The 12,501-nt window shown below is 37.3% G+C and overlaps 2 protein-coding genes across 3 annotated transcripts; one reads left to right on the top strand and one right to left on the bottom strand.

Annotated features, from left to right (window-relative positions):
• Nucleotides 1-745: 745 nt before the first annotated feature.
• LOC113043551 (uncharacterized) lies at nucleotides 746-5,778 on the top strand. 2 transcript variants are annotated; one of them, XM_026203003.1, is made up of 14 exons: nucleotides 746-1,209; nucleotides 1,865-1,978; nucleotides 2,070-2,147; nucleotides 2,263-2,340; nucleotides 2,428-2,520; nucleotides 2,749-3,094; nucleotides 3,284-3,566; nucleotides 3,663-3,896; nucleotides 4,005-4,090; nucleotides 4,187-4,291; nucleotides 4,572-4,765; nucleotides 4,853-5,017; nucleotides 5,241-5,482; nucleotides 5,609-5,778. In XM_026203003.1, the coding sequence occupies exons 1-14, from the start codon at nucleotides 1,040-1,042 to the stop codon at nucleotides 5,635-5,637; spliced, it is 2,217 nt and encodes a 738-aa protein (XP_026058788.1). In that variant the 5' UTR covers nucleotides 746-1,039; the 3' UTR covers nucleotides 5,638-5,778. The 2 variants fall into 2 exon arrangements, with proteins under 2 accessions (XP_026058788.1, XP_026058787.1); XM_026203002.1 differs by having other exon boundaries at nucleotides 2,055-2,147.
• A 59-nt stretch (nucleotides 5,779-5,837) lies between these two features.
• Nucleotides 5,838-7,877, bottom strand: LOC113042859 (P2X purinoceptor 7-like). The gene is made up of 3 exons (XM_026201846.1): nucleotides 7,851-7,877; nucleotides 6,635-7,135; nucleotides 5,838-6,481 (listed from the first exon to the last, which is right to left on the bottom strand). Exons 1-3 carry the CDS (start codon nucleotides 7,875-7,877, stop codon nucleotides 5,990-5,992), a joined length of 1,020 nt encoding a protein of 339 aa, XP_026057631.1. The 3' UTR covers nucleotides 5,838-5,989.
• Nucleotides 7,878-12,501: the final 4,624 nt, after the last annotated feature.

The raw sequence follows: 12,501 nt of genomic DNA, 5'->3' as shown, positions 1-12,501 counted from the left end.
CCTAGTCTCTCTTCATCTTCCTCCACTGTGTGTGTGTGTTTTACAGCTGCAGGTGCCTCGGTAATCAGTTAACTGTCATGCACACACACACACACACACACACACACACACACACACACACGCACGCACGCAACAGACACAGATTAGGCTGCAGGTAGCGTTTATACCACACACATAAAAGCATCCTCTTCTCCTCACCATTAGCACTGTGGTGTGTCATTTGATCACACATTAGACACACACACACACACACACAAACATGCATACTAACTCAAGGATGCCCTGCAGGTGTGTGTGTGTGTGTGTGTGTGTGCCCAGAATCAGTTGGAAATGGAGGCTTATATAAGCTAGGTTTTAAACACTTCCTTGTCTTGTTTTTTTTTTCTGAAAGAGAGAGAGAGAGAGAGAGAGAGAGAGACTGTGGTATCAATCTTAAGGGAATACAGACGTACAACATCATTTTTACATCTTCATTTATTTTTCATAAATTACACTGCATTATTTACCGTACAGAGAGCTTGTTTTTGTTGTTGTTGTTTTTCATTTGGGATTCTGTTGTTTAAGACCCGTAAACTCGAAGTCCTTGAATGTTGTATTTGTTCGAAATATTATTTTGATATAAAGTATGTAATATTTATTTTAAATGCAGACAATAGTTTTAAGCATATACTTTACTGGATGCTTTTTTATTTATTTATTTTGCATTTATTGTGGTAGCAAATCTTGTAAGCATACTCTAATTAAAGGAGCTGTATGTAAGAAATCTATTTTAATTAATCATAAAATGGCCCTGATGTGTCACTAGACATTAAGAAAACATGTTCATTTCATATACGTATATCACTGACAACAGTAGTCCGGCCAGGATATTGTCATTTAAAAAGTGGACTTGCAGCCCTCAACTGATGTTGTTGTTGTCATTTTGTGTTTTGGCCTGACGCGCCTCCCTCCTCCTATCTACCAATCACGAAGTCAGTAGTGTTTCGGGATCCGTGTTGCCAGCTTTGCTGTAACTTACTCTAACTCCAGTCGGATAAAAATGTCTGTTACTAAATCAAAAAGACCTCGTTATAATTCTGAAATTCGTCGTGACAAAGTCCGAAATAAAACCAGAATTTGTATTGGAGATGCTTTTGAACGATGGAGACGGCTGAAAACGGAGAAGAATTTGAACACAGACGCCAACGTTGCTAATTTTCTCCTGGACAGGTAAGATTCATCTATGCTTGGCTAGCTTGTACTTGATGTCGATGGACATTTGATATATTAATGACAGTCGAACAAAGTTAGGCATGTTTGTGCAAAGTAAAATAACGTTAGCTCACATGGACGTATGCTAAGCAATGCATTACAGTAGCCCGTTTTTCTGTCATTATGCTGAGAAGCTGAGGAAAACAACATTAGCACGCCCATTATGGCAATTTGAAACATAATTGAGACAGTAGCCTAATGTTACCTCAGTAAAAATGATTCGTCATTTCTTCTTCACGTATATCATGGACCAAGTTACACATGCTGAAAGTTGACCTTTATGACCATTGCTAATGTAATTTAGTTACTATAACAATATTTTCTGATGGAACTGAAAACAACCCTGTGATAGCCATTGGTGATATTGAATTTGGCCCGCATTACAATTGCTGTGGAAAATGTTTTGGTTATTTGTTAGCGTACTTATTACAAAAACTTTAGTACTTGTAAATCGATTTTTTTTTTGTTATTGAAAAAAAAGGAATTTTTATTTTGTTGTTTATATGTTTTTTGTTTTGTTTTACTATTATCTTTTTTTTCTCAAATTTTTTTTATTGTAATTGTATTTATATGTTAAAAAAAGAAATCAAATCAAAAACGCTTATCTCTTCAGCTATTATGGCCCCAGCACCTCAACACCCAGTAAGAGAAACTTGAAGAAACACCACCTGACTGCACCATCACTTTCCAGTATCGTATGTGCATCATCTGAAACACTTTCAAATCGGTCAGTAGTCAGTACCACTTTTATTTCTTTTTTTTATTTTCATTGCATATTTTGAAACAATTTGGGTCTTAAACAGCTACACCATTTACAGAGAGGACCTGTCGCCTATTGAGGAAAGACTGGAAGATGATGAGCGCACCATGGATGCCTCTGAGGTTCTGGAGGAAAGGTAGATAAAGCCTCTCAGGCTTCCTAATATGCCAAATGATAAGAAATGTTTTGTAAGTAAAAATGTACTTAAAAAAAAAAAATCTTTGTGACCTCTGTATTGTTTTTGTTCTTAGTCTACAGAACATGAGCATCCAGGATGCTGAAACCCAGGTCATGAATGAGCAGGAGATAAATGATCTAATGAACAGTGTGTAAGTTCCACTGGGTTTTACTGAACATTGAGTAACAAGATGTTCTGCTTTGTATTAACAAATATAATTTTCTATCACATTTGCCAGAATTGATTGGGGGGACAGTGAAGGTGTTAGTAATGAGGAGATTGAAGCAGATGACAGTGAAGATGAGGACTATGTCCCTCGTATTTGTATTCGGTATGTTAACATTGGATCCTCTAAGATTATGCACAATACATTATCGAACATTGATTCAATTAAATATGTAAATATAAAAATAAAAGATGTAAGATTTTTTTATATTTTCTGGTCCCTGTATTATCTCAAAGATAACCCCGTCTTTGTATATGCCATTTTTATTTTATTCATCTGATTGGATATCTATCTGTAAATGATATATACAGTATATATCTTTCATGTCTTTAGGTTGGGTGGAGCATTGCAGGCACCACCATGCATTGATAATCTGCCTGTGATAGATGCCAGTGAGACAGTACATGACATCCCGGATGTAGAGCCTCCATCAGTCACCTTACCTACACTTCAACAACCTGGCTTTCCTGATACACTGGAGGTCATGACTGAAGATGACCTAATCGGGAAACGGGCCTCCATCACTTATGAGGACTGTTTGAGGCAGCTTGCAACATTACTTGTGCTTCCGGTCCAAAAGTGCCCATACACATGTGACGTCAGTAAAATGGAGTGTCAGTGTCGCCCTCCATTTGAAGTTTCCATTACACGCAGGGGTACTGCAAGCATCATGGAATGGGTATGTGTTGTAATCATACTACATTGCAAATAAGTGTAGATCGGTGTTGGAGGCAATGTCAATACGTTGACAGTGGTTTTGTGAAACTCAATCAAGCTTCCTGAGTTGTAGTTTCCACTTAGTGGAAGCAATTCTATGTTTGTATTTGATAATGCTAAATAGCCTAAGTTGTGTCCCATTTATTGTCAGACCTGCCTTGTTGGCCACACTGTATGGAGATGGAGCTCACAGCCCACTTTGAGGTACGGGATGCTAGCAGGGGACTTTATGTTGGCAAGCAACATACTACTCTCCGGAAGCAACTACGCCAAAGTCTCGCTTCTGTTCCAGTTTATGAACTTGGGGATGGTGGACCGTAGTTCATTTTTCACAATTCAGGACACATACGGTGTAGACACTGTGAAGGAGTTTTGGGAGGAGAGGAGGGCTGAGGCAATAAATCGGCTAAAAGACAGAGATGTGGTAATAGTAGGTAATGTACATTTTTTATTCATTTATGCTACAGTATGTTAAGATGTAAATTTTATGTTCTGTGTTAATCATTGATTCTTGTTTACAAATTGAATAGCGGATGGAAGAATGGACAGTCCTGGACATTGCGCCCAGTACTGTACATACACTGCCATGGAGAACGAATCCAGGGAAATCATCTCTGTCATCACTGTGGACAAAAGGGAGACTGGGCGAAATTCTGTGATCATGGAGAGAGAGGCATTTGTGCGGACAGTCGACACTCTTTTGAATGAAGTGAAACTAGTAGAGGTCTGCACTGATGCCCATGTCCAGATCTCCGCACTAATGAGTAAGTTGCCACTGAAATTTTGCGTTACTTGTAGAATTACAACAACTTTTTTGGAGGGGTGGGGGGACCATTACTGTACTAATTATACATATTATTTTTTCAAATAAGACAAAGGAAAGTACAAAGACCTTGGGCTGCAGCACAGCTTGGATATGTGGCATGGGGCCAAGAATTTGGCAAAAAGGATCCATGCTGTAAGTTCAGCTGTCATTACTATGGCTTCCTTTTCTGCATGGCAATCTACCCTAATTTGAGCGGTGTAATCATGATAACTGTTATGTCTATCCCAGGCTTCACAGGTCAAGGGTCAGTCCAGTTTGAGCAGTTGGCTAAAAGACATTGTCAACCACTTTTGGTGGTGCTGCAAAACAGCAGATTCTTACCAAGAGTTCCTTGTAAGTTGATATGGTTTGAAAAATAGTTGTCATCTAAAAATAATATGCAAAACTAACATGCAGACTTATTAGACATGCCTTGCTGGTAAAGAGAATAAGTTAGGATGGTTCGTTGATGTTGGATATTTGTTGATTTAGTAGCTAACCAGACATGTCATTGTGGTAAATAATGTGACCCACTTAGATTATAGTACTTACAAACAGAATCATCATTAAAAATGAATTATGTACAATATGCATGCTTTTTTTTCTGTACATTATATTTCTATATTATTTCTAGGAGCTGTGGCTTGGTCTCCTACATCATGTGACAAATGAACACAGGTGGGTCCTGGGAAGCTGCCAGCATGCAGACTTAGAATCTGGTGGAACTCAACAGTGGCTTGAGCGAGGCTCCATGGCACATGAGGCCCTGAAGAGCATCGTTAGAAACAAGCGGTGGCTTAATGAGGTCCACAAATATCTAAATTTTAGGTAATATTTTGAGTATATACACATACTGTAGATAGAAAGATATTTTCAAAATCCCACTAAATGTCTCTTCTCACACACACCCCACAGGTCCACTGCTGATCTGGAGTCCTTCCAGAACCATATTTTAATGTACGCTAGCAAGCGCACAGCATTTAGCCCTCCTGTCTTTGAGGCCAGGATGCTCCTTGCAGCGATGGACTATAATTACCACAAGGACCGCCCAGAGTTGTGTAAATCTGATGGAAGCAAACAGTAAGTGACTTGCTCACATCTACATGCTATTGTTTTATACCAGATTACAACACCATGTAAGGGATACTCCACCGAAAAATGAAAATTCTATCAACATATACACCATGAGGGTGAGTGAGTATGTGATGATAGAATTTTCATCTAACACTACAGAAGAACACTACAAAAAATGTCCCTTGGAATGTAAATGTCTTCTTCCCTCCCCTTTTTGCTTTTAATACAGGTACAGGAGGCTGTACAAGAAGAATGCTCGCAGGTATATGCTATACACTCGGAAGACATCCAAGACGTATGGCTACATCCCAGAACTGCAAGCTATGATCCTTCAAAAGAGATTAGCTGGTAAGGGGATGCCCAGACGGAGGACACTACGACCTGATGACCCCAGAAGGTACGGCCCACTTCCCCCTGTGCCGGCACCAACCATTGAGGAACTCCTGCACACCCAAGTCAGGAGAGGTCTTGGTAGGTTGAATGCAAATTTATTTATTTTGCACCTTGGGCTACATGCCACACACCAAGTCAGATGTTATGCATAACACTTCCAAGTTTGAAATAAACTAACTTCAGGTTGTATTTTGCTCTCCTCAGTGTCAACATTCCAGACTAAAGACCTGTGAAGCCCAGTTTCCAGAGCCTCACAACCCTGACCATCTTCATGGCCATGTAAACTTTTGTGTCACAAGCTGCTTATCAACAATTTCAGACAAAAATTTTAACAGTACAGAACAGCTGAGTCTAGTTTTCTATTTATACTGTGTAACATTTATCATTATACCATTTTATATACTGTTTCTCTACATTGTAAAAAGCATAGTATTGTTATTATAAATAAACTTTTTTTATTGAAAAAATGAGGAAGGCTCTTTACAAACAAACAAACCAAAAAACTGAACAAATCAAAAAACAATTAGTAAAACTATATATACAACAATAAATAACTTGAATTTAACTGTTCACGTTAGAATGGTATCAAATGGTGGGTACAAAGCCAGTGTACTGGCCTTGGGGGTCAGGGTATTTGTCCCTTATTTTCCATATACAGCAGCTGGGAATAACACGACGGTTACCCAGACCCAGTGACCCATGCTGCCAAAAGATGTATTGACGATAAGCAGCATACCTAAATTGTCTGTTATCATCTCCTGGCTCTATAACTTCAGCTACCACCAACATATCATTTCTGTAATCTCTGTGAATACGCAAATAACCATCTTCCAGACAATACAGATCAAAATGTGCCAATTTGCTGATGCAGTAGTCAGGCCCCTGGCCACAGCATTTCCTTTCAGCGTCTGTGGCCATTTCCCTGCAGTTCCCACAGGTGCACCATGGAAGAGCAGCGTTAGGTGGGGTTGTGCTGTCCAATTGAGGAAGTGCATCAAAAACTAATCCAGGATTCCGGGAGAAGACCTGGGTTGCTAGTGCTCGTAGCCTCACTTCACTCATGCCCTGAATGAGTGCCTAAGTAAACAAACCATAATAGAAAATGTGATATTTACATTTGATTAAAAATAACAAAGATGCTAACATTGATTCAAATGGTGGCTACTTATCACAAGCCATAATTTTACTAGAATCTATCAATTGTGTAGCTAGCATATTCTGGAAACAAACCTCTGTCCGGACCCTTCGGTCAATTTGGATCATCTTAACTCTGTTCTCTTCCTCTGCATCTCTGCCTCCTTTCCCTGTCCTTCCTCTGCTGCCAACTCCAGTACTTGGACCTGCATTATCTCCTCTTCCACCTCTCTGACCTCTTCCACCTCTCTGGCCTCTTCCACCCCTCTGGCCTCTTCCACCTCTCTGGCCTCTGTCACCTGGTGCAGGGCCCACACTCTCTCCTTTTCCACCTGAAACATCTGCACTCTCTCTTCCAGCTCTCTGGCCTCTTCCACCTGGTCCATCTCCTCCCTCTAAATTCTCTCCTTCTCTCTGCTCTTTGTCTCCTGGACCAAGACCTGCACGCTCTACTCTTGTCCCTCTCCCCTTTGCTCTTCTTTTCCTTTGTCTGCGCCTCCTCTCGCCTTCCCAGCTCTCATCAGCCTCACTTAGGACAGCGGGCACCTCATAACTGAGGTCTAAATCAGGCTGCAACAAGTGAGAGCAGTACAAGTGCTAACTCAAAATAAACATTCTCTACCTTTTAGGCTATGTACTATATTAGTATTGGTTTGGAAGCACTACAGTAGGTACAATTCCAAGGAAAAAATACTTTTTCTAATGTCCATAACACTAATGAAAAGCACAGTGTAGCCTATGATGTGAAAAATTTGGGCCATTTGGAACGTTTTGTAGCCTACTTGTTTTTCATGCAAGTTCTACAGCCAAAAATAATAGAATGTCATGTAATCCTTCACATCACATATTTTAGCGTTATGGACGTGCTGCAGGGTAAGTAAAATAAAAATAAAAAATACAGCTGGCCACTTTCACTTATATCATCAGCTAATTGAATAACTGTATCTTTGATATTGGTTACACAGTGACAGGCTTGTGCTTGTATTTACATTAATGACAGATAAATAACGTTACAAGTTAGACTAACAGTTACCATTCTGTCTGTCACATACGAGCATACATGTTTACGATTATACTGTCACATACGAGCATAAATCTTTACGATTATACTGTCACATACGAGCATACATATTTACGATTATAATGTCACATACGAGCATAAATCTTTACGATTATACTGTCACATACGAGCATACATCTTTACGATTATATTTAACTAATGACAATTAGTAAAATTTTTAAATACATAATTACTTATCAAAATATCTCTCATGAAGCATAAACATAATTAACAGAAAACGGAAAAACTTACTGTGTACGTCTGTTCGTCACCTGCCATTGGAAGCTCGATGAAGCAGCCTACGTTTCTGCTGAATCCTGCAGCTTATCTGGCAACCTCGAGTCAGGGGGAAGGGGGAGGGGATACACCGCTCTGCAGTATTTTTATAGTGACTGCAGTACCAGTTTAGGCCACAATCCTACACACGGTTCCTTTAAGTGCATGCACTCTCTCCGGACGAGAGCAGCATGTCCAGTTTTGTGTAAGAGCAATTAAAATCTGTGTGTGAATGGAGAGATTTGCGCTTGCACATTATATTTATGTTCTTTCATGCTACAATAGTGTGCTCTCTACATTTGTCATTAAAATATGCCATAGTTGTTGCAAGCAGGGCCGGCCCAAGCCTTTATGGGGCCCTAAGCTGAATTTTACCTGGAGGCCCCCCAGTGTCGCCAATATGACTGATTATTGTCAATGCTTGATTATCCGCACACCTATTATCAATTTTATTCGTTGTAGCTGTGTTTCTTACATCATTCCAATGTCTGCCTGTTATGTTTTTACCCTTCTACGATTTTTAACTGTAACAGTAGCAAACCCACAAAAGTGGTCAGGTGTTAATTTGCTATTTAACATTCAAAGTCTTACAGTACTAAGTGGCGTACTTATCGTGGTGTACCGAAAGTAGCACAATTAACCAGCTGACAATGCATTTATGGAAAAGAATTTTATTTTAACAACATAAATTATTAAACACACATCTTAAACAACAACTCTTATTCTATAATTAGCTAATTGTGGCATAATGCTATTGGAATATAGCAAGACTCAAAAGGTAGGCTCAGGTAAAAAAAAGTATATACACAGAGAGTGATTTTTACACAGAAGAAAAAAAAATATTAATTGAAAACTAGCCAAGTAGGATATTATAATATATTATGATATCAAGGCTAATTACGGATGAACTTTCCTGAAACAAGAAGATACCCTATCTAGGTTACAATTAACTAGTCAGTCAGGACCCTCCTACCCAAGGTTGAATATGTCCCCCCTCCATCCCCGAAATGCGATAGATTTTAACCCTTTTACACTTCGTGCCCCTTTGGCTGGCGCTGAGCCAGAGAAAGACAAGCTTGGTGTTTTACATATATCAAAACTGTTCAATGTTTTCAACCGCTTTATTTAATTTATTTGAAGATTTCAGACATTTAAATAGACATTTCAAGTAAGTACTAGCAAAAAAGGAAATTTATAGTTTGCTAAATGCTCGATTTCTATGGAAAGCGTCAATAATAAACCTTTACATTAAAATTTGACTACGTTTTATTCCTATCAAATACACATTGTGTAGGTATGTAAAAGAGTCTCTATATGTGCTGTGAATTAACTACTGAGAATCTGCTGAGAATAAAGTACAAACTCTAAGTCCATGTCCACATGTACACGTATTTTTATAAACTGAGTTTTTCCTTCTTCCGTTTTTTAAGGGGTCATATGATGCTGGTAAAAAGAAAATTATTTTGTGTATTTAGTGTAACGAAATGTGTTTATGCGGTTTAAGCTTCAAAATACACAAAACAAAACATAACATAACAAAACATAAACATTAAACCCAGGGAGTACAGAGTGTGCATAATATTAAACAAGTTGATATTCTGATCGTATTTTTTTCCAATTCCAAACCGCAGCAATCTTAATAACCTCTATTAATTTTGTATTTAAGTTGTGATTTTAACGTGTCCACAAATTCCTTATTGGGAATTGGAGTAAGTGTATAAATTAAACAGGACAGAAATTGATAAATATTATAAATATCTATAAATAGATATTACTGAATTCACAACAAAAGCAACAAACTTGATAATGCATTTTTGTCACATAGAAAAGCACTTGACAGTAAAGCATTTTCATCATTGTTTCATTCATTATTTCTTGACATTTGTATGAATCAAATAGACACAGCTGAAAATACTTTTTTATATAATAAAAGAGAAAAATTACAACATCACATAACATCACAAGACTGCTACAAATAATAGATTTACAGCTAGTATTTATAGATAAATGCATAGATAGCTGCAAGAATTACAGCTAGTATTTATAGATAAGCTTCCTGATGTGATCTGTGAATGTAACCACTGCCTGAAGCCTGAGACATCATCAATAAATAACCAGCACCTTTTGATCAGATTTTCTCACAAACACAGAGTTGCAACAGAAAAGAATATCAAGGATCAAAGGCTCAACTGATACAAACACTTATCTACATAACGGTGACTTCAAAGGTTATTATTTTTATTAAAACATAATCTTAACCTCAGTTAATTGTTAATAAAGTTTAGTATGAAAGAAATAAAGCCAGACTGAATTGTAATAAGTGAGATCTGTTTGTGTTTCATTTATTTTATGTTTTATTTTTATTGTTTTATTTTTTGCTGCCAATCATGTGACGACAGCAAAGGCAACAAAATAAAGGCCACATTTTGTAATTACTAGCTAGCAAGTTAGTCTAATTAACATACCAATTCCTTTCATTTAAATTTTGCGCATACAGTAGAAAATTACATCCTTAAACTTGATTTCATTTTATGAATGCTAGATTATAGTCCTAGTCATGGTCTTTTGTAAAAGACATTTAGAAACTTTTGTTTTTGGTGAATTAAAGTCAGTAATGTAACTGAAATTAAAATAACATTACAGAAGCTTCAATTTATTATAAAGTAAAATTAAATAAGCAGTTAACTCAAGCAAAAACAATCCATGGTGTCAGTGTTAAGATACATAAACATCACGGGCTGATACACAGTCATTAATGTTCCACTAAATTATCCGATCATATGATGAGTTTCAAGCGGGGAAGAAATGCCATCACAGTGATTAAAAAAAAAAAAAAAAAAAAAATTTAATGAGTTTCTGTTTTTTTTTTTTACATAGCTATGCCTACGATATAGGACTTAGCCTATCACACAAACAAGAGTCTTGTTTTTTCTCTCTCTCGAATATCTGCATGATCGCAAATGTACAATATAAACAACAACTCACAGAGCAACTTTCACACTCACAGAACCGCTGGATCTCCGAACAACAATGTTTACACTTTAACCTTTGACTATAGCCTAGACGTTTTGCATATTAATTATACTATTTATGAACCTCAAAACATATGTTTGTGTATTTTGTGTTACTTCATAATGGTTTTCTATTTGAGGGCATTTTCTAGTGTAGGTTTAGGCCCAAACATAACATTGTCCTGCCCTGGGTACTCTCTAATGTTGTGCTGGGAGAAACAAGATTCGAATGCTTCGAATCAATTGAACCAATTGCTTCGCAAAATGATTCACTGTGTCGAAAACACCACACGATGGTGACTCCTGCTGGTCAAAACTGTGTAAATGCAACAAAATCTCAGACCAAAACGTGCATAAAACATTTTTTTTGAAAGTACAATATATGAAATGCAATCAAAATAATAAAATACTATTAAAATGAAGTGTCTGTAAAATAGGCCTATGAATAATAATAATAATAAATTATTATTATTAATTTGCAAGGGCTTGTTTTGTTTGTTTTAAGGAGAGCTTGTCTAAACAGGTCAGTAAGAGACTATTAACTACTACTCATTCTTTTAATTACACGTCTATGTAATGCAATGATTTCATCTAAAATATCTTAACTTGTGTTCTGAAGATGAACGAAGGTCTCACGGGTTTGAAACTACATGAGGGTGAGTAATTAATGACAGAATTTCATTTTTGGGTGAACTATCCCTTTAAATTAACCTGACAATAGCGTCATAAGAGACAGGTTTAATTTTGTCTGCATCCATACCACAAGGTGTCAGCATAATCCAGCACTAAATATCCAGCCAGCACAGTAAAAGGCAGCATAATAACATCAGCCCTTTATTAACATGTGACTTTAACAAGCTAAAACAATGTTTAAACTTACACAACCTGTATATCATTTACATCAACAATTACCATTACATATATTATCAAAAGATATTAGGAAATTTGACTGTGATGGATAAAATCACCAGACAGCTGTGTTATTAGTGACAAGTGGCATTATTTAAACTTCAAGTCCTGAATGGAAGATTAATGACATCACTTCACTTTTTCTTCAAAAACTGCCGTCAGTCAACACGAGCAAAAGAACAGTTTGTGACACTCAGTTAAGGGTGTGATGTATACACTGAATGTTTTTTACCCTGTAATTTGCCGAGGTACATAGCTCGTAGCTGCCCTTTATATCGCCGGGAGCTATTTGACGTCGAGGTCAAAATAATGTTAAACATGGCAGAACTGAGAAAGGCATTGTTGTGATTCAGATGTCACCGATGCATACTTTTACTCAATATAAGAGTCTATGATTTAGAAATGTTGAAAATGTGGCGGCTTGTGAAGAAGTCATTGGGTTTTGCAGTAGGGTGTGGCAGATGATCGTTCATGTCGAAGCAGAGAAAGTATGTAAATAAGGGCGGGCCGACATGAGAGGAGGACAGAAACAGTAGCAAAACGCAAGAAAAAAGGACAGGCTGGGATAAAGACATTTTAACCGTTTTTGCTGACTTATGACAAACACAAACTGGGCTGAAATCAGCATGGTTTTTTTTTTTTTACTTTAAAGCAAAACATTTTTTTTTTTTGTGTGCTGTCTCTTTAAAAGACATTTTCCTTTCTGG

The sequence above is a fragment of the Carassius auratus genome, chromosome 25 (genome assembly GCF_003368295.1).
Source record: "Carassius auratus strain Wakin chromosome 25, ASM336829v1, whole genome shotgun sequence".
Classification (NCBI taxonomy): domain Eukaryota; kingdom Metazoa; phylum Chordata; class Actinopteri; order Cypriniformes; family Cyprinidae; genus Carassius; species Carassius auratus.
This window is presented reverse-complemented; position numbering and strand designations above follow the sequence as displayed.

Coding starts and splice junctions, on each gene's coding strand:
- LOC113042859 (XM_026201846.1), bottom strand. CDS start 7,877: ATGGCAGGTGACGAACAGACGTACACA. Junction 7,136..7,850: donor GTGACGAACAGACGTACACA/GTAAGTTTTTCC, acceptor ATTTTGAGTTAG/CACTTGTACTGCTCTCACTT. Junction 6,482..6,634: donor ACCGAAGGGTCCGGACAGAG/GTTTGTTTCCAG, acceptor TTGTTTACTTAG/GCACTCATTCAGGGCATGAG.
- LOC113043551 (XM_026203002.1), top strand. CDS start 1,040: ATGTCTGTTACTAAATCAAAAAGACCTCGTTATAATTCTGAAATTCGT. Junction 3,095..3,283: donor CTGCAAGCATCATGGAATGG/GTATGTGTTGTA, acceptor ATTTATTGTCAG/ACCTGCCTTGTTGGCCACAC. Junction 3,567..3,662: donor CAGAGATGTGGTAATAGTAG/GTAATGTACATT, acceptor CAAATTGAATAG/CGGATGGAAGAATGGACAGT.